This window comes from Hemicordylus capensis, chromosome 2, assembly GCF_027244095.1.
Source record: "Hemicordylus capensis ecotype Gifberg chromosome 2, rHemCap1.1.pri, whole genome shotgun sequence".
In the NCBI taxonomy this organism is placed as follows: Eukaryota; Metazoa; Chordata; class Lepidosauria; order Squamata; family Cordylidae; genus Hemicordylus; species Hemicordylus capensis.
In genome coordinates, this window is record NC_069658.1 from 401,582,438 (window position 1) to 401,606,208 (window position 23,771).

General features: G+C 44.3%; 1 protein-coding gene across 1 annotated transcript in view; it reads left to right on the forward strand.

Moving 5' to 3' along the window:
- RNF213 (ring finger protein 213) overlaps positions 1–23,771 on the forward strand; it is a 225,636-nt gene that overhangs the window by 78,505 nt on the left and 123,360 nt on the right. The window contains exons 23-31 of the mRNA XM_053293465.1: positions 1,690–2,830; positions 4,390–4,583; positions 4,745–4,897; positions 10,111–13,701; positions 15,870–16,006; positions 16,261–16,356; positions 16,824–16,942; positions 18,607–18,741; positions 22,039–22,127. Of these exons, the coding sequence (XP_053149440.1) occupies positions 1,690–2,830; positions 4,390–4,583; positions 4,745–4,897; positions 10,111–13,701; positions 15,870–16,006; positions 16,261–16,356; positions 16,824–16,942; positions 18,607–18,741; positions 22,039–22,127 (5,655 nt within the window). The remainder of the gene's footprint in view (positions 1–1,689; positions 2,831–4,389; positions 4,584–4,744; positions 4,898–10,110; positions 13,702–15,869; positions 16,007–16,260; positions 16,357–16,823; positions 16,943–18,606; positions 18,742–22,038; positions 22,128–23,771) is intronic.

A 23,771-nucleotide genomic window follows, 5' to 3' on the forward strand; every position in this document is an offset into this window, starting at 1 on the left:
TCTCCCCTTGCCCTATTATAGTTACGCCCCTGAGCCTGTCTGAACCTTTGGATCAGCACTGGAGACCTTGCTCTCTAGCTTGACTTTTGACTGAGATTCATTTGGTGGATATCTGTGGTAGGGTCTTTTTAGTGGCAGCACCTGATTTGTGAAATTAGCTTTCCATGGACGTACAACAGGCTCCCTCCCTCACAAGCTGACTACCTGACTGAATGAAGAGTGCATGTGTCAAGCCCCTGTGGGCACGCAGCGCTAGCCCCACAATACTCCCTGGATCCTATAGCACAAATGCTATTGCAGAACAGGGCTAAGTTTGAAGGGTTTCCTGCATTCCGGAACTGACCTGTAAGATTGGAAACATGTTGCTTAGAGATGATGACTTATTTATTATTTTTCTGATTAGTTCCAGAGCACAAGGAGCACTACAAACTCTTAGCCCTCTTCTGCAACAGTGTCCATGCAAGAGGGCACAGGGAGTAGCGCTGGGGCTAATGTAGTGTGCCCTCAGGGTCTCAAAGAATGCACACTTCATCAGTCAGGATGTCAGCCACTGTTTTAAATGGTGCTTGGATTTGTTTTGTTTCATGAGGCTTTTTATTCTGTATAATGACTGATATTCCAAGCTGTGTTAGAAGTACATAAGAGGAGCTGTATCTCTGGAAGACTTTGCAACAGCACACAGACAAGCATGTTGGTAAGCTGGGAAACATGAAAGTGGGGAAGGGGGATTTTCGCTGTTCTCTCCTTCCTCCAAAAGGACTTTTTTTGGCTTCAGAAATATGCCCTTGAGGGCTCCACAACCCTCAAGGACATATTTCTGAAGCCAAAATGTCCTTTTGGAGGAAGTAAAGAGCACCCCCCAACACACACACACTTTGTGCACATCTGCCTTTTCGGCAACACATTGGACTGTGCTCAGTTGCAGAGTCTTTCATGGATGCAGATCCTCTTGTGTACTTGTAACCCTCACCTGTCTCTCAGTGATATTAGGTGTGTGTGTTTTCATTAATTTTAATAATTTATATCACACTTTTCCTGGCTGATGGGTGACACAAAGTGATTTTGAGAATAAAAAGGAGATGCCAAAATACAAAATAAAATAGCAGATAAAATTATCTTAAATAATTCTTTTTAAAAAGCTGGGAACATGCAAACAAAGCTTCATGGGTTAAAAACAAATACTTGAAGCACCTTTCTGAATAAACAAGTCTTCCAGTGCTGTTTTAAAATGTCAAAAGAGGGAGCCTTTTTTGAGGAATCAGTAACTATTGCTTTAATATGGGGCAGCTTTCAATATTTTACATTGAAAGCTGACTTGTGCCTGTTTTATAGCAAAATAGAATTAAAATAAAATAAATGATTTCATAAAGTTTAAAAGTAAATGCTACAGTGTCAAACATTGGTATTTTTGGACTATAATTTGTTAGACTGCTCAGAATGTTGAACAGATAAAGCTCAGAAAAGGAAAAAATATCCAAGAGGATGTACCTGATAAGGGCTGAACAAAAGGGTTGGGCTCCAGGATAGTTTCTTTGTGATGAGTACAGTTGCTAAACTATAGTACTTACTTTTTATTGATAGGATTGTGATACAGCCTAATGACTGTGACATGCTTTGTGTTAGTTGTTTTTAGTAGCATCTGCTTTAAAAAAATCAATTGCATCGTATCTCCATTTGTTCTGCACACAGGTATTTTCTAGTGTTCAGAGGCTTTCAGAGTCCTTCATAAGCCTTTTTTCTGCTGGAAATTTGCTGTTTCGATCGTGGACAGCTGTTGTACACTGCTCTCCCAAAGAGGAGTACTGTATTAGCATGGACTTCCATTTAAATCATCTCTGGGTTCTTTATGGAAATGGAGAACTGACCGAAGCTCTCCCAGCCATATGCAAGAAGATGGAGAGTTTCCTGGAGAGGTGGGAAGACTTCATGTCTGAAAAGCGATTTCGGTACTTTTACCTGAATTACTACATGACTGAGCAGCTTGTTTACTTGTGCAGAGAGCTTGGCTCAGACTGCCCCAGTGAGGCTGCCTTAATGATGTTATCGTTCATAAAGCACAACTGCAGCAAACAAGATATTCAGCAGGTCTCCAAAGAAGCAATGAATAGAAAACAAAAGAGGTGTATTGATGATCTGGTCGAGCTGGAGGAGAGTGAGTGGGAGCTGACAGTACAGCTGGAGCATATCTGGGAGTCCTACATGGAGAGCATGAGCTCCTTCCTGCCAGGCTGCCTGGACTTTGAAACCCTTGGCATTTACCTGGGCCATCTGGCCGCTTTGGAGAAGAGGAGCACTGTACGAAGACTACCACAAGGCCTTCACACTGGCAGGCCCAACCTCATCCTCTGTCCTCACTCTGAAGTGTTGGCTTCAGCCCTGGCCATCTACATGAACAGTCCAGAGGAGACGCTGCCCTCTTACGATGAGGTCCTGCTGTGTACTCCACAGACCAGCTATGAGCAAGTGGCACTGTTTCTGAGGAGGTGCCTCACTCCAGGCTGCCAGGGGGAGAAGATCTACACCTTGCTGTATGCGGATGAGTTGAGCTACGATGTTGGCTACAGGTCTGAGGAACTGTTCCAGAGGCTTGACTCAATGCATCAGGATGACTATCGCCTGGTGATCCTGTGCAACGGTGAGAGAGAGCACTGCTACATCCCCTCTGTCTTCAGCCAGTTCAAAGTTCATATGATCCCTCAGCAGCCCCTGAAGGAAATTCAGAGCTACCTTGGGCATCATTTCAGAGCCACGCAACTTGCAAGTACATCCGCTGCCATCTTCAAGGACCAAATGTGTGTTGGGATCATTTCTTCCAAAAGAGCTGGAGTGGGTGAGAGAACTTAATTCAAAGACTCTCCTGTCTTGGCTTCTGCATGCTTAGACTAAACTTGCTGGTTGAGAGTTTAATGAAGCATACGTGTGATCTGTTGGTCTCCACCTATTTAGATTGCATCCAGACTGTGATGTGTGTTCAAAACATCTTTCATTTGCCTACTTTTTGTACATGTATTTAAATTCTCCGTTCTGGTTTTTCCTTCAGTGTGTAACAAACTAGAGTACATTATTGCTGTTAGTACACTTTTATAACAAAGCTGAGGAGATTGTAGGAATCTGAATTCTTGTCTTCAGCTGCAAACATGTGACTCTACATTGCAGAGTTGCATTGCTTATTATAATTTGCTAGTTCAGAGATGTACTTATTATAGTGCTTATTAATGATAGGTTTATAGTGCTTTTACTGTCTACATGAGACTAGGAACTCTGTGACTGGCTTATGCTACTATGAAAGTTAGGCCAAAATAATATAGGATTGCTTTGCTGTGAAAGAACCTCCTGATCTGTGTCTGTGCAGTAAAGAGATGCCGCCATAGTATGTGCATTTTCACTGCATTCTTAGAAAATTCCATGTTTTAAAGAATATCAAAGAGGCTTTACTTTAGGCCATGATAAATCTAAAAGTGTAGTGAATCCCCTAAAGCCAGTTACTTGTCCATATAGCATCCAACATAATGTCCCATAGCCCAGAAGAATTCTTAATCAGCAGGCTTATCATAAAATTCCTGAAAAGAAATAAGGTAATTGCTAGGCCTGTGCAGTCAGATATATCTGACTTGGATAGCAGAACAATATCAGCAATGTCCCATATATTGGAAATAATTCCAATACGATATTTAGAAGCCTACATCGCATCAGAATTACTGGAATAGCTCTTGGAATATCAGTTAAAGTATTGGAAAGGTATTGGTCAAATTGGAAATACAAAATGGCATCTGCAGTCTGCTTTGGGCAGTTAGAGCAAGTCCCCCACCCATCAGTTTGAAAAAATGGCTACCACTTTCTGCCATCTGCCTGCCTGTGCATTTATTTATTTTAACTGATTTACTTTAGTTAACCAATTTTTAAAAAAATTGGTGGATTCTTGGATGTGTACACACTTGCCTGCCACAATTCTCTGGTGTTAGTCCAATTTCAGCATGAGTTTAAAAAAACATTAAAAATCAATGGATGGACTGAATTTTCTTAAAATTAATTACACACAGACATTGTTCATCTCAAGGTTTGGACAGATATTGTGGGAGAGCTAGTACCCTTTTAAATGAGGTGCAGATATTTCTACCACAAAACCCAGAAGTGGAACATTGGTGTGGATGGCATAACCAATATGCTAAACCTCCTTTCTGGCTATGTTATGCCAAAGGGTGGCTCTAATATAACAACTGTACTGCTTTCTCATCTGTTCACAAATAGAGGTATCTCTGATTGACACCTGCTGACTTTGTGTCAGTCATTTGGCATATGGGGAGAGTGAATCCAAGCAGAGAGAAATGGAAAAATGTAAACAGCTTTACTCATGAACAGCTAAAATTTCACTTTTGTTACCAATTACAGGGAAATCTCTCTATGTAAAGAGAGTGCATGAGAAAATGGAGGCAAAGCTGTGCGGCAATAAAGTGCCCTTAAAAACCATCCGACTGATAGACCCTCGTGTGGATGAAAGCAAAGTGCTGAAGTCTCTCCTTCCATATTTGGACTGTCAATACCAGAAACACCCCATGATATTTCACTTTGATATCACCTCTTCAGTGAGTATATTGCAGTTCTGACATGGACAGTAGTTTTGTCACACAGTCTTTGCTCCCTCTCAAAAAACCATTTTATTACTAGATATTTTTATAAATAGTATTGGCTGAGTAAATATATCCCTCCTTGTTTGAATGCCTGTTACATTTCTGTATCTTCTTAGGCCCAGAATGGAATTCAAGAATTTCTTTTCAAGCTGTTAGTTTTACAATACCTGGGAGATACTGATGGGAAGATCTGGCTGCGCAAACAGTGTCACTTGTACGTTGTAGAAATTCTTGAAGCATCTTCATTGCCAAGAACACAAATCAGAGCTGTAAGTATGTGTGGCTATATAACTGCTAAATACTTAATACTTGCCAGTGCATATTTTGTAGCATGTAGTCCACCACCCTCAAAAGACTATTGCAAAAAACCCATCTATTTTCATGGTTAAAACCATGAAATTTCCCAGACATTGCTATATGTGAGACTTGCACTTTTCGAAAGGTGAGCCTTGCTTCCTTTCTACCATTCCTAATGATGGGCTGCAAACTTGGAACTCTTTGTTTTGCAACCCCAGGCTCTATGGAATGAGCTAACAGGCTGTGCTCCTGTAAGAGAGCAATTGTAGCATCCCTGGTTGCTTGTCCTGAGTTCTCCCTTCCCTTGCTCTTTCTCCTAAGATGAACTTTGCTCCTCCAGTGGACCTGGAGCCTTTGTCCTAGGGTGGCATGTGATTTCTTATGTGGGCTTTCTCTCAAGGGAGCTACTTGGATGATCTGCTGTACAGTATTGCCCATCCTTCTTTCTTGTATGTTTATTTGTCATAACAGTGGTTATCTTCAGACTTGGTATGGTCACAGTATTAGGGGGGTCAAACTCCTGTATGTAGGAATCTCTCTCTATCGATTGCTGGCCTATTACTGGGAACACCATAGTGGTTTATGCTGTTGAGGACACTATGGTGTATTTGTGCTGACCAGATTGTGTGGTGTGCTTGTGTGTGTGTGTGTGTGTGTGTGTATGTGTAGTGGAGTAGTCATGATGAAGGTGATCCAGTGTTGCTATGCATGGATTAGCTAATTCCATGGATAGCTAATGCAGGGACCTCACGGGCATGCTGCTCCATGATTGGTAGGAACTGGTGGCATTGCCATAGAAGCTGGGTCTGTGTGTGTGTGTGTGTGTGTGTGTGATTACTGACATTGTTATGTTAAATGCTGTTGGAAGTGATATCATTTTGTTGTTGAGAGTTCATAGGATCCCAACTAAGCTACACTGATGTTGCATTGATGTAGCTTGAGCCATATGATTGTTCTGTCCTTCTGTTAAATATACAGTATCTTCATCTTTATTTCTCTTATAATTTTGCTCTCTTGCTCTTTTTTTCTGCTGACATGATTTTCATTCCTCCTCATGGACTTCTGCCTGTCTTCACTGTTGCCTTTTCCCACAACCTGAGAAACTGTTCCATGGTTCAGCCTGCTTTTTCTCACAGGATCTAAAGTTAATTGAACACTTTTGAAAAGGTAGCTTCTGTTTTTCAAACTGACTAATTCATTGTATTTGTCTTCCAGTTTTAAGTTCATCACCCCTTTCATCACAGCTTTTAACTATTTTTGATGTTAATATACAGCCTTTTCAGGATGAGTTCACTCGCTCTCTCTTAAACAGAACAATATTTTCCTACATTCCGGTGGAGTCACCCGGGTTTATGGAAATCCCTGTATTTGTCTGAGGCTGGCTTAGTGCCCTACCAGTAGGCACGAGGCCACTAAGTTGAATTATAAAAGCCAGTTCCCAAAATTATTTATTTATTTATTTATTCGATTTCTATACCACCCATTCAAAAATGGCTCAGGGCATTTTACACAGAGAAATAATTAATAAATAAGATGGATCCCTGCCCCCAAAGGGCTCACAATCTAAAAGGAAACATAATTTAGACACCAGCAACAGTCACTGGAAGTACTGTGCTGGGGGTGGATAGGGCCAGTTACTCTCCCCCTGCTAAATAAAGAGAATCGCCAGTTAAAAGGTGCCTCTTTGCCAAGTTAGCAGGGGTTACCTAGATATTGCACCCTATTCTCTGTTGATTGAGGTAGGCATCCAGTGTGGATTAACTTCTCCTTCTTATGCCAGAGACAGGACTTGGGCTAATCAGTATGCCTTTTTAAAATGATGGATGGAGGTGATCCTATGTACCTTTTCTTTGCTGTCTGCTTGGGGTGGCAACCTTTTGGATTATGTCCTTCACTTTATTTTCAAGGACCATGTATATTATATTATTTTTTCCTTATCTATGTCTCAGATGTGAGTCTTCTTTTTTAAAGGAATTATTTTCTCTCTTATTCTCACTTGGTCTATCTCTACCTATGCCTTTCCTCCATTTTAAAATATCCAAAAGGTCATTTTAGACAGGACAAACAGTCCTTCAGAATGAATGCCTCTCGGCCCTGCAGAACCATTCTTCGAACTCTAGAAGGAGCCAGAACCTCTCACAACATTCTAGCATGACTAAGAAACAACCCAGCATTGCTCTTTCCCCCAGTCATCTGAATACTACTGCCCCTCTGGCTTTAGTGGGAAAGGGCATCCCATTTTCAGGCCTGGGCCCTGGAGACTTGGGCCAGTTCAGGAACAAGGGCAAGACTGGGAAAGGAGGCCTCACCTCACTACTTGCTCCACCTATGAGAGTGGATCCAATAAGGGACAAAAGGGCAAGGGATAGGTAGAAAACATTTATTTACCATCAGTTCATCACTGAGGCTGTTGTTACTGTAGCAGTATTATAGCACACTTGCTCCAGACACATATAAACTTAACTATCACATGTGTGTCTATGCTTTTAACAGAGTTGGGGGAGTATTCACTCAAAAAACCAAACTTGCAAGTGTGTGTAACCAGTGTTCCTTCTAACAGGGATTCCCAGACATTGTTGACTACAACTCCCAGAATCCCCAAGCAAAATCCATTCTAGCTGAGGATTCTGGGAGTTGTAGTCAACAACACCTGGGAATCCCTGTTAGAGGGAACACTGTGTGTAACAAAGGATTGCAGTCTGGACATGGGCAAGCACCAATGTTAGGGTACCCCTGAGGAGCAAAAGACTCTGACCCAAGGCAAATGGTAATATTTGGAAACGTTGACCTATTGAGGGAGTAATGCCAGCTCCCAGGCTAGACAATGAGGAAGAGAGTGAGGGATGAAGATTCTGATGGTCTGTGGGCTTGCACTGGAGTGCAGGCACAGAAGGAGGAGGGGGAGAGGGAGTGAGAGGGAGAATAAAGAATGGAGGAGGGAGAGAGATTTGTTATGTGTCCTTTCTGCTGCTTTGTATGCAGTGCCAAGAGGGAGGAGTCCCACACAAAGGTCCTCTCAGAGTGAAATGAGGAGAGGCAGTTGGGTGCTGGCATGATGGTCAGGGTTCTGTGACTCTGCAGCAGTCCACAGACCAGTGAGGGAAGCAGGTCCCTGGGAGTCAGCACTGGGATCCATAAGCTGCATACCTAGCTTTGAGTTCCTGGCCTTGATTGTATTCTGGGATATATGAATAGATTCAAGACTACTTCAGCCTCACATGCCCCTTGGCATATTAGCATGTCTTTGGTTCACCAGGAACTCAGACTTTCTCAGGATGTACATGACTCAACAGGAAGAGAGCCTCTCATTTTCGAGGTGGTTTTCCCACTGGTCTAGCTTTTGCATACCATTGCCATCTGATCAATTGTGCAGAAAATCTTCTCTGTATCATCAAACATCTAGTTATGCTGGACTGCTTCTTGGGGCAAGCCAGAGTGTGGACAAAAAGGACAGAAGAGGGGGATAGGGGTGAGGAAAGAGGCTGTCAGCTAACAGCAGGCAGCTTCAAGAGCAGGCCTGCACAACATAAGGCCCGGGGGCCGGATTCGGCCCACAGGGACTGTTTGACTGGCCCTCAGGTATCCTGCAGCAACACAGGAGCTGGAAACTGCTTTATAGCACCATTCTGTGCATGTTTTCTCAGAAATATGCTCCATGGTGTGCCCAGTGAGGCTTGGTCCTATATAAGCATGCCTAGGATTGCAGCCTGAAAGCAACGGCAATTTAGGGAGAGGAGAAGATTTCGCATTTGTTTGGGGCTGGCATGCATTCCAGGGGCCCCACTGATGAGCAGGGACAGGACCCATTTTCTGGCCACTATCCTTGTTTAAAACTATGGGTCCATTGACAGGGGGAATAGATCCACAAGTAACTAATAATATTTTTAATTTGAATGTAATGTGCTAAAAATTGACCTTGGCCCCTGCACACCAAGTTGTTGATGGTTCTGGCCCACTAGGGCATTTGAGTTGTACAGCCCTGTTCAAGAGTCAGGCCATCTTCTTCTCTTGGAGAGTTGGTATAGTGACTAAACCTGTGTGAAAGGATTAGTCAAAGGACTGGAACTTAATCCCCTTCCCCTCCCTGGCAAACCTGATGGATCTTATTTAGACACTTTGTTAATGTATTTATTTTTTATTTCATTTATATTACCGCCGATCTAAAAATTACTCAGACCAGTTTACAATTAAAATAAAAAAAAACATTTAAAAATATTAACATAAAACAGAAATAAAATGACATTTTAAATTATTGTTTAAATAACACATATTTATGTTAATAAATATTTTAACAAAAAACTCATTTAAAAACAATTAACATCATTTAATAATATTAAAAGCCAAGCTGAAGATGTGGGTCTTTATGGCTGTCTTGAAGGCCTCCAGGGATGATATGCCTCTTATACCCATGGGGAACAAGTTCCACAACCTAGGGGTGGCTCCTGATAAGGCCCAGTCCCAAGTTGCAAGGGGATGAACTGGTGGCATAAAGACTGATCTCTCCTGGTGATCTTAATGAGCAGTGAGGATATTTCAGGAAAAGCCGCTCTGTCACGTAACACTGGCCCATTCAGGGCTTTAATGGTATTAACCAGCATTTTATATTTTACATGGAAACCTACCAGCTGCCAGTGCAACTGTCTTAAGAACAGGAATGGTATAGTCTCTCTGGTCTGCCCCGGAGATCAATCTGGCTGCTGCATTTTGGACTAACTGAAGTTTCCAGACTATGTACAAAGGCAGCCCTACACAGAGTGCATTGCAAAATATAAAATGCTGGTTATTACCAGGTTAGCAGCTGATGCTTAGGCCTTGCAAAGCAAATATTAGAACAGAATCAAAACAGATAGGTTTTTAATATTTATATCCCCCGCTCTCACAGCACATCTTAAAAACATATAGTTGAATGTACATGGTAGGGGAGACTTGGGAATAATAATTTAGAGGATTTTTATTTGAAAAAAAATATTGGAGAGACAGATGAAATAAAAAGGATGAGCAGAATAGAGTTATAAATTTATGTTGTTTACAGCTCTGCAGTACTGAGTTTCCCCCCCAGTTATGCTAGCAATTCAAAATTGGAAAAATGATAGAAGAAAAAACAGTGTGAGTGACAAAGTATATGATCTTACAATAAGTTCTCTCTCTCTCTCTCTCTCTCTCTCTCTCTCTCTCTCTCTCTTAGGTTTCTTCAGGACTGAAATACAATTTTCTTGATGTGTTCCCCAAAATAACCTGTAGATCTCCCAAGGAAGTACTAGAAATGGACACCCAGAGGAACCCTTCCCAAGATTCCTCAGATCCAGGCATGGATCAGGAAGCATTCCGTAGTGAAGCCTTTCAGAGACCATTCCAGTACTTGAGAAGATCCAATAGAAATGAGAATCTTGACACATTTAAGTACAAAGAAGGCTCTGTTGAAGGGACTCCAGAAGAATGCCTACAGCTATTCCTGATCTATTGTGGAGTGATAGATCCTTCATGGTCAGAATTAAGGAACTTTGCTTGGTTTCTGAACCTTCAGCTGAGAAATTGTGAAACATCTGTGTTCTGTAATGCAGCTTTTGTACAGGACACTTTGCAGGGCTTCAAAAACTTTGTGGTCACCTTTATGATTTTAATGGCAAAGGATTTTGCAACACCGTCACTTAATATTTCTGATGAGAGCCCTGGAAGACAGTCTTTTGACATGGAAGGAGTCACAGAAGAAGATCTTCTTCCATTCCGCATTCGGAAAAAGTGGGAGTCTGAACCCCACCCATATATATTTTTCAATGAGGATTCTGTATCCATGACATTCATTGGGTTTCATCTCCAGCCTGGTCCTAATGGTGGCATTGATGCCATCAATCCCTTGAACGGAAATGTCATCAAGAGTAATGTGATGACCACGCAGCTGTACCAAGGATTGCTCCATCAAAGAGTCCCCTTTAATGTTAATTTTGATGCATTGCCCAGACGTGATAAAATTGAGACACTTCGCATGGTTTTAGGAATCAAGTGTCCAATTGATCCTGATGAAACATACGAACTCACAACAGACAATATCCTAAAGATTCTTGCCATTGAAATGCGATTCAGGTGTGGGATTCCTGTAGTCCTCATGGGAGAAACTGGCTGTGGAAAAACCAGACTTATAAAATTCCTGTGCGAACTGCGTAGGAGCGGTGCCAGTGCTGAGAACATGAAGCTCATCAAAGTCCACGGAGGCACCACTGCAGATACAATCTATGCTAAAGTCAGGGAAGCAGAATACCTTGCTATTGAGAACAAACAGCATTACCAGTTTGACACCATCTTATTTTTTGATGAAGCCAACACTACCGAAGCTGTCAGCAGCATCAAGGAAGTCCTGTGTGACCGCACAGTGGATGGGCAGCCTTTGATCTGCAACTCAGGCTTGCAGATCATAGCTGCATGCAACCCATACCGTAAACACACAGAAAGGATGATTGAACGCTTGGAGTCATCCGGCTTAGGCTATCGAGTCAAAGCAGAGGAGACCACGGACAAGCTTGGCTCCATTCCTCTTAGGCAGCTTGTATACCGTGTCCACGCACTCCCTGGTAGCATGATACCTCTAGTGTGGGATTTTGGGCAATTGAACAACTTTACTGAAAAACTCTATATCCAGCAGATTGTTCACAGACTTACTAGGTCAATACAAATGTCAGATGCTAACCTCAAGACAATAACAGAGGTGCTTTTTGAGTCCCAGACATATATGCGGCAAAGGAATGACGAATGCAGCTTTATCAGTCTCCGAGATGTAGAACGGTGCGTGGAAGTCTTTAAATGGTTTCACAGCCATAATGAACTGCTAATGACACATATGGAGAAGTATCTTGCAGAGAAGGAGACTGCTAAAGGCTACATCAGGAGAGACAGAGTCATCTGGTCCTTGGTGCTTTCAGTTGGTGTTTGCTACCATGCCTCCCTGGAAAGAAAAAAAGAGTACAGAAAAAAGATCAGTCAAATCCTCCCAGTGCCATATGATAACGAAAAGGGAATTCTTGAAGAAATTGGCTTAATTCAGGATCTGTTCTTGAGCGGTGCTCCTTTGAGAGAAAGAATAGCAAGGAACTTGGCACTGAAGGAAAACGTCTTCATGATGGTCATCTGCATTGAGCTCAAAATCCCTTTGTTCCTGATCGGAAAGCCTGGCAGCTCAAAATCTCTGGCCAAAACCATTGTGGCTGATGCCATGCAAGGCCAAGCAGCACATTCTGAGCTTTACAAAGAATTGAAACAGATCCATTTGGTGTCCTTCCAGTGCAGCCCACACTCCACCCCTGAGGGAATCATCAATACTTTCAAGCAGTGCGCTCGTTTCCAAGAAGGGAAGAACCTGAAGGAGTATGTTTCTGTGGTGGTGTTAGATGAAATTGGCTTGGCTGAAGACTCCCCCAAAATGCCTCTGAAGACCCTTCACCCACTCTTGGAAGACGGATGTGTTGATGATAATCCCCTCCCTCATAAGAAAGTTGGCTTCATTGGGATATCAAATTGGGCTCTGGATCCTGCCAAGATGAATCGAGGTATCTTTGTGTCTCGTGGAGACCCAAACAAGAAGGAACTCTTAGAAAGTGCAAAGGGTATTTGCTCCTCAGAACGTGTCATCCTGCAGAAAGTCGAACATTTCTTTCCCATCTTTGCAAATGCATATGATGAGATTTGCAAGAGCCAAGGCAAAGAGTTTTTTGGGTTGCGTGACTATTATAGCCTGATAAAAATGATATTTGCTCTGACAAAAAAGTCTAAAAGAGAGCCCTCTCCCCGTGAGATAGCAGAGGTGGTTCTTCGTAACTTCAGTGGCAAAGAAGGTGTTGAGGCCCTGGACATCTTTATGTCTAAGATCCCAGAGAAAGCAGATGTCGAGAACATCAGCACAACTGATCTGATCCAACAGAATATTTACAGTGACTGTCAGGATGGTGAATGCCGGTACCTGCTTGTGTTAACAGAAAACTATGCCGCGCTTCAAATCCTCCAGCAGACATTTTTCAAAGGCACACAACAGCCAGAAATCATTTTTGGTTCCAGCTTTCCCAGAGACCAGGAATATACCCAGATCTGCAGAAATATCAACCGAGTGAAGAACTGTATGGAGACTGGGCAGATGGTGGTCCTTCTCAACCTTCAGAATCTCTATGAAAGCCTCTATGATGCTCTCAACCAGTATTATGTTCATCTTGCTGGTCAGAAGTATGTTGACTTGGGGCTAGGGACCCATCGAGTGAAATGCAGAGTTCATCCTAAGTTCCGTTTGATTGTCATTGAAGAGAAAGAGGTGGTGTACAAGCAGTTCCCCATTCCGTTGATCAACAGGCTTGAAAAACATTATCTGGATATCAATACTGTGTTAGACAAAAGGCAGAAGGACATTGTGAAAGAATTGGAGGAGTGGGTGAAGAGCTTCACGGCAGTTGATTCAGAAAAGCAGTTTATGGGCCAGCAGGAATATACCCCTTCTGATGTCTTTGTTGGCTACCATTCTGACACCTGTGCCTCAGTTGTCCTGCAGGTAACGGAGAAGTTGAAAAGAGAATGTTCTCCCGAGGAACTGATGCCCAAAGTCCAGGAACAGGCCAAGTTGGTGCTGCTGAACTGCGCAACACCAGATTCTGTAGTCCGTCTTGGAAACTCACGGTTGGGCTCCTTTTGGGCAGACGACTTGGCGAGAGTATACTTTCAGCAACAGCAACACACGTCCCTTACGGACTTCCTACATGCTTTTCTTTGTACAGAGTCCAAGGATCGCACAGTCTTTACTGAGGTGAGTTGTTATAATTTTTTTCCTTTTTTATATACATAAAGATTCTGAATTCTTAGGGGGTGATTCTGGAATTACATTTGCAGGGTTGGGCCTTTCATGAGGTGAAGCAGTTGTGTGTGGTGGCAGATGATTGGTGTACCAGCCAGGTGGCAAAATGCCCTTTGCCACCGCCATCAGGGCAGCTGTTTGGGTGTAATCTGACCTTTGCAAGGAGCAGCTCTTCTCACACTCCTTGCAAAGCTTGCAAGTAACACGAGGGAAGAAGACAAGGTTGCTTTCAACCTTTTCTCCTCCCTGCCTTCTGTGCCACCTACAAAAGTTGCTAGGGTTGGTTTTGAAAGGAGGCTGGACCACACCAAGGATTTGTTACCTTGTCTGAAGCACCACATTATCTTAGGCTGCCCATGTAAACTTGTAATCATATGCGTGCACTTTATAAAATGAATGTTTCAGTGACCCATTTGGACCAGCAGTGATGATTTAGTTAATATTTACCTTGGAGATTGTGATTCTGAATTGCTAAAGTTAAAGATGATAAAGATGATGAAAATGACAAGTTTGAGCCATAAAATCTTTAGTATGGGGGGCAGCCAGCACCAGTGTTCCCTCTAACAGGGATTCCCAGATGCTTTGACTACAACTCCCATGATCTCCAAGCAAAAGCCATTGCAGCTGGGGATTCTGGGAGCTGTAGTCAACAACATCTGGGTATCCCTGTTAGAGAGAACACTGGCCAGCACCAGGCCAGACTTCTTCTACTGACATCCAAATTGGCATTCCTTTAGGTTTTCCACATATGTGGCTACAGAATTAGAAACATTCATTTGCACTGAATGGGGCTCATGTGAAATTCATGGTCAGGGACTGTGCTCCTCAACCAAGTTTTGGGTATGTATGCAGGCAGTTTTAGCATTAGACCACTGGAACACCATTCTAGTTTCTAGGACCAAGACCTCAAGAGTCATACGTGTAAACATTCCCACAAGCCTTGTGCATCTAAAGTGTGGGGGTGAAATGGAACTTAAGCAATAGATTACCATGCCAAATCACTCCTCTCACTTCCAACAATAGTTTGCCATCTGTCATGAGCGGGAGGATGCTCTTTGTGATACACAAAGACCTTTGAGTATAAAAAACTACTTGCCCTTACTCTTATTTTCTTTAAGACCTTCCCAAAAGCCCTGCTTTTGCCTCCTAGTCTACATATTTTAAAGTACTTGTGTCTAACTATAGGCTGGTAAGGATGAAACTTTGTCCACTAGTTCAACTGCACATGACAAAGACATATACACACTGTCAATGAATCCTCCCCCTGGGGTGTATTTCCTTAATTCTATGGGTAATCGTTGTAGTGTGTGTAGAGGGGCAGTTTGGACCCTCAGACATGGTATAGGAAAGGTTCACAGCCTGCTGCTGGTGGGGAACAGCAGAAGTGATCAGACTGGTGTGCAATGTCCCATAGGTCATCATGTTAAATACGTCACTATAGCTCTGCTGTTTTTAATACCAGCTGTGGAGGGGGCTCTGGATTAGGACTGCAACATGCAGCGAGAGGGGCTTAGGGTACCAATTGCAGCTTTCCCAGACAGCAGGCCATGGGTTTACTGTGGGTTCAAAGTTCCCCATTAAAACTGACGCAAAAAGTGGATTTTTAAACTCTGGATATAAATCAGGCTACACTCTTAACACACAATGAAAAACCCAAATTGTGGGTGAAGTGCTCCCCCATAGCTGCTCGCACCTGTTTTGGGGTAAATTTGTCCAATAAGTGAATTCACATCTCCATTTGGAGGAGCTGCAAACTAAAAGTTGGGTGTGAAAAAGCTCCTGGAGAAAATAGCGCCATCTGTACAACTAGTATGTATTAAAAACAAAACCCTAAAGATGAGGCTATGCTGACGCATTAAATGACATATGCAGTTTGACCCTCGGGGTCTGTTAGTTCAGCCTCTATTTCCTCTTTTCCTCTCTTGTCTTCCCTGTGTTGAATTTTAGGTTGTGGCTGTGACCTGTACTTTGTAAAGCAGCTTTCACAAAGATGGCTCTATACAAATAACACATACCAGATAATTTTATAAAGATTTGTGTCTCAAGTCCCCTCGTTGCAGCTGTGATGCCTAGACGGTTTTTCAATGTTTAATAGATTGCTTTCTTCTTTGCCATCTTAGCTCACTACTTTCTCCAGGCTCCTGACAGCAGCAGACACAGAGACTTTGGAGGCAGAAGTAAAGGGCCAAATTGAGGGCCTCAAAGTTCTGTTTTTACAACAGTTTGACACAGAACACTCATTTTTGAAAGAAATTCGGTGAGTGTCTGCCTTTCTTGGTCTCAAAAGCTTGAAGTCTAAATTTTATGCAATAACAGAACTTTAAAATGAAACAAAGGAGTGGAGAGTGAGGATGTGGTTGGGATTGTATTTTGGATGATTTTCTAGATTTAGGGTGCTGGAATTTGGGGTAGGTGGCTTTTGTGGTGTTCTGTGGTCCACTCACCCTACCAGAAAAGCAAAGAACATGTACCTCCTAACCATTTTGTGTCCTTTGTGGGTTTTTCTACCAGGAATTTTCTTGACGCTACATCTGGAAAGAAAATCCTAATTATTCAGACGGATTTTGAAAATGAATCTCTCGGTGCCCAGCTTGTTGCCTCAGCCAAGTATGTTGCATGTGTGATATATTTTCTAGCCTCTTAATTAGAGCAACATTGAACACATAGCTAGTAGTCATGGCTGATAGTTATCACTGACACATTTTGCAGAGCACAGCATGCGCTCTGGGGAAGTGGGGAAGTACAGTGGGCATGCAAACCTCTTCATATGAAGCTAGATAGGCAACCTAGTCCTTTTTGTTGGGAAGGGAGATAAGCAGTGGCTTCCCAGTTGTTGTTGACTACAACTCACATAATCCCCAGTCAAAGGCCATTGCAGCTGGGGATGATGGAAGCTGTTGTCAACAACACCTAGGAATCCCTGTTGCAGTGAACACTGGATATAAGCCTCATGAATGTTGAAATAATGAATGGATTTTGTTGATTAAATGAAAGCTATTCTGGATGAGTAGGCTAGGCAGGGAAGATCTGATGTACAGCTTCATGAAATTGATGGCAACTGTGTTTTCTTGCAGATATTCTGCTGTTAATGAAATCAGTAAAATAGATCCAAGTAAGGCCTCTGTATTTGTGTTCTTCATTACAAAGCTGTCGCGAGCTGAAGGAGGAAGTTCTTATGTGGGATTTCAAGGAGGTAGGACTGCTGTAGAATAAAGCTGGAGTTTACAACCACTATGGATTCAGCTATAAATTCATGCCTGGCAATTAGTGCATCTAGAAATGAATTGAAATTACCTCATGCTGCCTCACCTGAGCCATAAAAGATGATGTATTTCTTTTCTAAGTATTTCATATGGCTATTCGGAGGGATGGCCAAAGACATTAAGCTGCCTGAGGTAAAGGAATAGATGGCCCACACCCTATCTGTAAGAACATGCTCAGTATTCTCAGGCCATGATACTGAGGTGCCACGTGAGCACAATCAGACCATGCTGTCAAGCCAGGCCATCGCAACTGATGCATTCCTAGCTCCATAGGGAGAGAGGAGAGACGTGGCAGTGTTTCTCAACGTTTTTAGAGTCATGGCCCAGTACATTCTTTGTGCACAGATTCTCGGACCAGCAGTTAAGAGGTCGCCCCCCCCCATGCCTCCACCCCTAGGCACCCCGCAACACAATTTCAAGCTGCGGGGGGCACTGCTGCTGCGAGCTCTCTGGAGCTCATTTCCAGGCAGGCAGTCCTCGCTGCTGGGATAACACTCATTTAGCTTCTTCGAAATGAACGTTATCCCAGCAGTGAGGGCTGCCTGCCTAGAAATGAGCTCCGGAGAGTTTCCAGCAATGGAGGCCCCCACCAGCTCGAAATTGTTTTGTGGGGGGATTAATTCCTCATGGACCAGCACTCAACTGCTCATGGAGAAACACTAGTGGGATGAGGAATGGAAAATTAGCAGCATGATCCAGCTGGATGAGGAAGGGCAGTAGCAGGGAGGCCTGTGGGGTGGCACCTATGGTGAGGAGGCTGACACTTGCTGTCCCCTGTGCCTTTCCTCATAGCCCTGCTTGAGGAGACCGCGTCACCCTGGCTATTCAGTTTTGCAGTAAATGCTTTTTCTTTTCCCCCCACTTCATTTTTATTAGTTTTCTGCATACTAATGTGACTTCCAGTTCATCTTTCAACATTGTTATACTAAAACATCCATATTTGCTCTCATGTAAATATTTTCTTCATATTTATATATCTAGTTATTACAGTAAATGCTTTTTCAGTCTCACTTGGAAGATTAAAAAAGTACTAACTTCCTGTGATTCTTTTCCTTTTTTTAAAAAAAAGGTATTATCACAATACCATAGCATAGAGAGACTTGAGCTTTAAATCCAATAAGTGTTCTACGTGGACAGTATTTCTCTGTAGGAAGAAGCACACAAACCTCATGTAGATCTTAGATCTTTTCCATATACTCTTACTTTCAATTAATTAATTCTGAGTGTAATAAAAACTATAAGAAGCAGTTTATATATTAAATAGAAACAAAATACCTCCTCCTTTGCAAAGAATGTTCGAGAAATATAACAGGCAAAATGTATAGAACTGATTCATCTAGTAAAATCCTTAAATTAAGGGAAAGATAGGTTCTTGCATTGTGTCACTATAGAGTGGACACAAGTGTCATTCACAACTGTATTATTTTGTTCTGTGTTCTCCCAAATAATGCTTAAAAGTAGAGCAGGATGACCAGATAGTGTGGTCATCAGGTAGTTAGGTTCTTCTTCATCAGTTTGGTATCATCTTTTTAAAGAACTATATTGTATGAGGATGCAGGTTGCAATCCTGAAATACCCTTTTCTCTATTGCTAGGGCTGTGGGGATCTGTGCACATTGATGATCTGAGAAGATCAAAGGATATGGTCTCTGATATAACTGCCTTCAGAAATCTCACCATCAGCCAACTGTTTTCTGTTGACTTGGGAGAGGCTGCAGAGAATCCTGAATGTAAGGATGTCAAGAAAGTAAAGTTTCATGTTGCACATATATTTGCATACTTTTATTCTACATGTGTATGTCACAGCGGATTTGAATAAACTGTAGTAATTCCTGTAGTTTTTCTGTAGTTGAGGAGGCCATCCTTAACACTGGATTGTGTACTGAGCATGCTCCAACAGGCTGGACTTGACCTTTTGAACTGTAGGCATGGCTAGCTTCCTGCGTGGAAGGTGGCAAATCCCCAGTTCCAGTCCTGTCTTGCTCCAGAACACAGGGCTACTGAGGAGCTCTGGCTCCTTGGCTTTTTTCTGTGGCTAGCTTTTTCTTGCTTTCCTGTCCCCCCACCTTTTAGTAGTGTGCCAGAAGGGGAAGGAAGTCGACTGTTTGCATTCCCCACCCCTAAATTGAATCTAAACAATTTTTTCCTTTCTCAATTTGACTCATTGGCGTTTGTAAGGTTTGTTTGCCATTTGCTTTCTGTTTTCCATGGAAGAAGAGTTTACAGTCACTTATTGGCACTGTGAACAGCTCCCCTGCAGGAGCTTTATAGGAGGGCTCCCTCTCTGAGGGTCCGTGCCCTGATACACAGTCAGTGTTTTCCTTGCACATGCAACTGGGGTTACAGTGAGCTCGCTCCTCCTCTCAGTGCCGGGACGCTCCAGTTTTAACCCCCTGGTTGTCGTTGCTCCATGTTTGGAGAAATTCATTCATTCATTCATTCATTCATTCATTCATTCACGATTTCTATACCACACTTCCAAAAATAGGACAGTTTACACAGAGAAATAATACATAAATAAGATGGATCCCTGTCCCTAAAGGGCTCACAATCTAAAATGAAACGCAAGATAGATACCAGCAACAGTCACTGGAGGTACTGTGTTGGGGGTGGATAGGGCAAGTTGCTTTCCCCCTGCAAAATGAAGAGAATCACCACATTAAAAGGTGCCTCTTTGCCAAATTAGCAAGACAAAAAGGCACACACAAAAGCCGCTAAAAAGACATGTCATGAAGAAGAGGTCATGAAGAAGAGACCAAGAAGGCTGCCCTGAAGGTGGGGGAGTGGTAGGCAGAACTATTGTTGCGAGTACCACAAGAAGGGCGGCACCGATCCTCGCAAGTGTCACAAGCCCTCGGCGACTTGCCAGCTTGGTGAACAGCTCTTAATTCAGGCAGTTTGAGAGGAGCGCTCTCCTTACCATTAGCTGCCCGCATTGGAGGTTATTGAGCTTCCACCTCCCTCCGGCGGCCCCATTATGGTGCTTGTTCCTGTAGCACACAAGGTGGCTTTTGTGGTACTTGCAACCATAGTTCTGCCTACCACTCCCCTGCCTTCAGGGCAGCCTTTTCCTGTTACAGAGCCCTTGCTATGGGCTCAACCAACTGAGCAGCCGCTCCCTCTTGAGCAGGAGCCTGTCTCGCCGCTCCTACCACTGCAAGATCAGCCCGATAGCTTTGTCCTGGAAGCTCCCCAGGTGCCGGTACGGCCGGCCTCTCTGCCGCCTCCTCAGCCACTCACAAACCTTACTCTGGCAGAAGAGAGTTTACAGCCAGCGGTGCCCACAGGCCCAAGTCTGCCTAGAGAAATCGTGAGTAGGCTGCCCTTGCCCAACAAGGATCCCATCAATTTCCTCTCAATGTCACTGAATGGCTGCAAATATTTCATTGCTAGTCAGTCACTACTAGTCACTACTATGAAAACAATGTCTCCTCCTCCATCACTTCCTCCATCCCCACCCCCCGCTGAGATTCCTGCTCCCGCAAATCCACCCCCCCCTTGGTTCCCTGTGCTCTGACCCATCTGGACTGGTCATCCTCCCCTGCTTCCAGCCCTGCAAGGAGGGCCATTTCTGTCTCAGAAAGGGGGCTATTTATTCTTGTCAAAGGGGGACAGGAGGGGGCAAACATGCAGAAAATGCAACCGGTCCTCCTCCTTCAGAGCGCAGTCCACCCAGGGAGCCCAACAAGTCCCCCTCCTTCCCCCCCTCCTCCAGAGCGCAGTCCACCCAGGGAAACCTCGCAGGGATGTTTCCCAACCTTCTAAGACACCCCTCCCTCCTATCCTTACCTCCACTCCAGTCCCTCCTAATGCCAATCAGATTATTACAGCTCTGGCCAATTCCTTGCTGGCCAAACACGTTCCAGCAGTCCCAGCTAATACCATGCCGGTTGTTCCTATCCATCATTCTGAGGACTCTGTCTGATATACCTGTACACACAAGGGGGTGACTTTGAGCAATAATGTTTCCTCTGATAATGAGGAGGAAGAATTTTCAGATGAGGCTGCTCTTTTCACCTTACCGGCCTCCATGAGCTTGTTCCCTCCATGAGCTTGTTCTCTTCTTCAGATTTTGAAGTCCTTCTGGCCAAAGCCAGACATGCAATTAATGATGTGGCACCTGTGGACGCTGCTTTGGAACTGTCTTCCCTGGACCAAAATGTTTTCCCCTCCTCCTCAGGCCTTTTCCAAAATTGTTTAGGGAAGTTATGTTGGCTGAGTTGTTTGCTCCTGCGTCCACCAAACCTTTGAACAGTTTGGCAAAATCCTACTTAAAGGGTGAAACAGATTTTTCTTCTGGCAGTTGTGTGGCAAGAGAACAAGTGGATTGGGTTGGTCTTGCCTATCCCAGTACCTCTTCCAGTAATTGCTGGCCACCTATTTTCCTCACTACATCACCCCATGTACCCCAATTTGCAACAAAGGGGTTTACAAAAAAGTAGCAACAATGTTGCTGGGAAACCACTTAAAGCACTTCAAATGAGAGTCTGTTGCAGCTGGAAAAGCTGCAGTTCCACCATATTTGGACAGAACCTGCTTGCGTATTTGTATATTTAAAATATTTTTGAGAAATTAAAAAAAAGGTTCCCTGTCCCAAAACTGTTCACAATACTTTTTTGAAGGGACAACGGGTGAGAGAGAGAGAGCAGCAATAGCCATTAGAAAAAAATCCTCTGCTAGAATGAATAGGTGCGACAGTCTCTCGTTTGAAGTATAAGAGAACCATCACTTGCAAAATGCCTCTTTGCCCAGTTAGCAGAAGTTCTGCATAAAATCTTCAGATAAGATTTTAAAATTGCTAAAATTTAAAACTGTGAAATTGCTAATCCCAACTAATGCCCTGCCACTTTTGTCTCTGCCATGTGGATGGTGCATTGTGAGATTGTAGCCCTGATAGAGCACTAAGTCTAGTGGAGTAAAAACCTTACAGTGCTGCTTCCAGGACATTGTGTGAGAACGATGCCTCAGCCATGCCAAAGAGCTTGTTTGGAAGCACTCCGTCTCTTAGACATTGTGTATTGTTGCAGCTGTAAAGGTGGAGGGAGTGGAAGAAATGGAAGCAGAAGAGAGGATGGAAGCAGAGAGCTCAGAAGCATCTGAAACAAAAGTGCCTACTGTAAGTTCATATCCAGCATGTTTAACTTTTAATTCTGTGCTTTGATCTTCTGGGAATATGCAGCCCATATGCCCCTGTCCAATGTAACTCTTTTATTTAATAACTTATGTTACATATGTTGGGAACAAACAATAACACAATTCCAAATAGATGATCTTATCTTCTCAGCTGCTGGATGAGGACATCTCATGTGGGTTATCCTCCCTGCAAGCTCCAGAGGGCAGGACAAATCAATCAGGCAGAGCCTTTAAGAGGTTGGAGAGGATAGTTCAGTTTGTCCTGCAAGTGCTCCAGAGAAGGTCATTTGTAGCCAGCTTCTAGCTTCCTCTCCATTCTCTTGCATTCCCTTTTGCCTCTTACATTTTCCTGCTGCCTTCCTTCCAGCTATTCTTTCTCGCCTCAAAACAAAAAAGAATTACCTTTCCCCCTGCTTCGTTTCCCTTCCTCCCTCCTCATGGAGCCTCAGAGGACCAGCATTTTGCATGTGCTGCTGCCCAAGGGGGAAAAGCACCAATCGCAGCATAGTAAGTTCCTTGATGCTGCCATTGTTCATGCTGCAGCTTCGGGCCCTCTGCGACCCTTGCAGTCCATGCCAGAGTCGAGGGAGGGGTAGGGAGTTTCAGAGCCTATTGAAGAGCTGCCAGAGGATTCTGCAATCTCCTTAACCCATACCAACAAGCGGTATTGGCCCACCTCCCCCCGCCTAAGGGAGAATATCCCTGACATAGTTGTGCTAGAAGACTGCCTCCCTGGCCCAGAAGACCTCTCCAGGGCCTGGAAACCCCCCTGTTGCCTCCCTGGGTCCGAACGGACGGGAAGGAGATCCCTCGGATGCATTCATCCCACCTCTAGCTGAACTGAGTCTGCTCCTGCAGGAGGACGCTGGCGTAAACAGCCAGCCGGCAGGGCCCTCAGGCCCCAGGACTCCTGCGGACCTGCCAGCTCCAGTTCTCCCAAGGGATGACAAGGAGCCAGGGACTCCCTCTCCAGACCCCACCCTGACAACAGGGGCTCCGGAAGCAGGGGCAGAGCCACCATTGGGCCAACGGGTACAAAGAACCCGGGCCAATCAGGGGCCGTGAAAGTGGCCCCGACACGCCCCCCACATCTGACGCCAGACGTGGGGGTGGTAGTTTAGCTCCCGAGCGGGGGCTGCATGGCCCCTTCGGGAGCTAAACTAGGGCCGGCACTGCATTTGCAGCACCGGCCAGAGAGGCTCTTCCCTGCAAAGGCAGGGAAGAGTCGCTCCTGGCTGCGCGCTGCAAACCCAGGACCAGCCTAACTAGCTCCTGAAGGGGCCGCATGGCCCCTTCAGGAGCTAAGACTGGTGCTGCCTTCACTACGCAGCCCAGGAGCGGCTCTTCCCTGCAGGGAAGAGCCGCTCCTGGGCCTTTGTCTAACTGCCGAAGGGGCCGCTTGGCCCCTTCAGCAGTTAAGCTTTGACTCCTGAATGGAGCCTCAAGGCTCCGTTCGGGAGCCAGACCACGCCCCCACATCTGACATCAGACACGGGGGCGGGGCTATCGGGGTGCCCGCCGCGGCCGCACATGGGCCACCGGCGGGCTGGCTACGCCCCTGTCTGCAGGCCTTCCTGGATTGGCTCTTTCTCTGCCTCAGAGTCCAGGACCAGCTGGTCCTTCACAC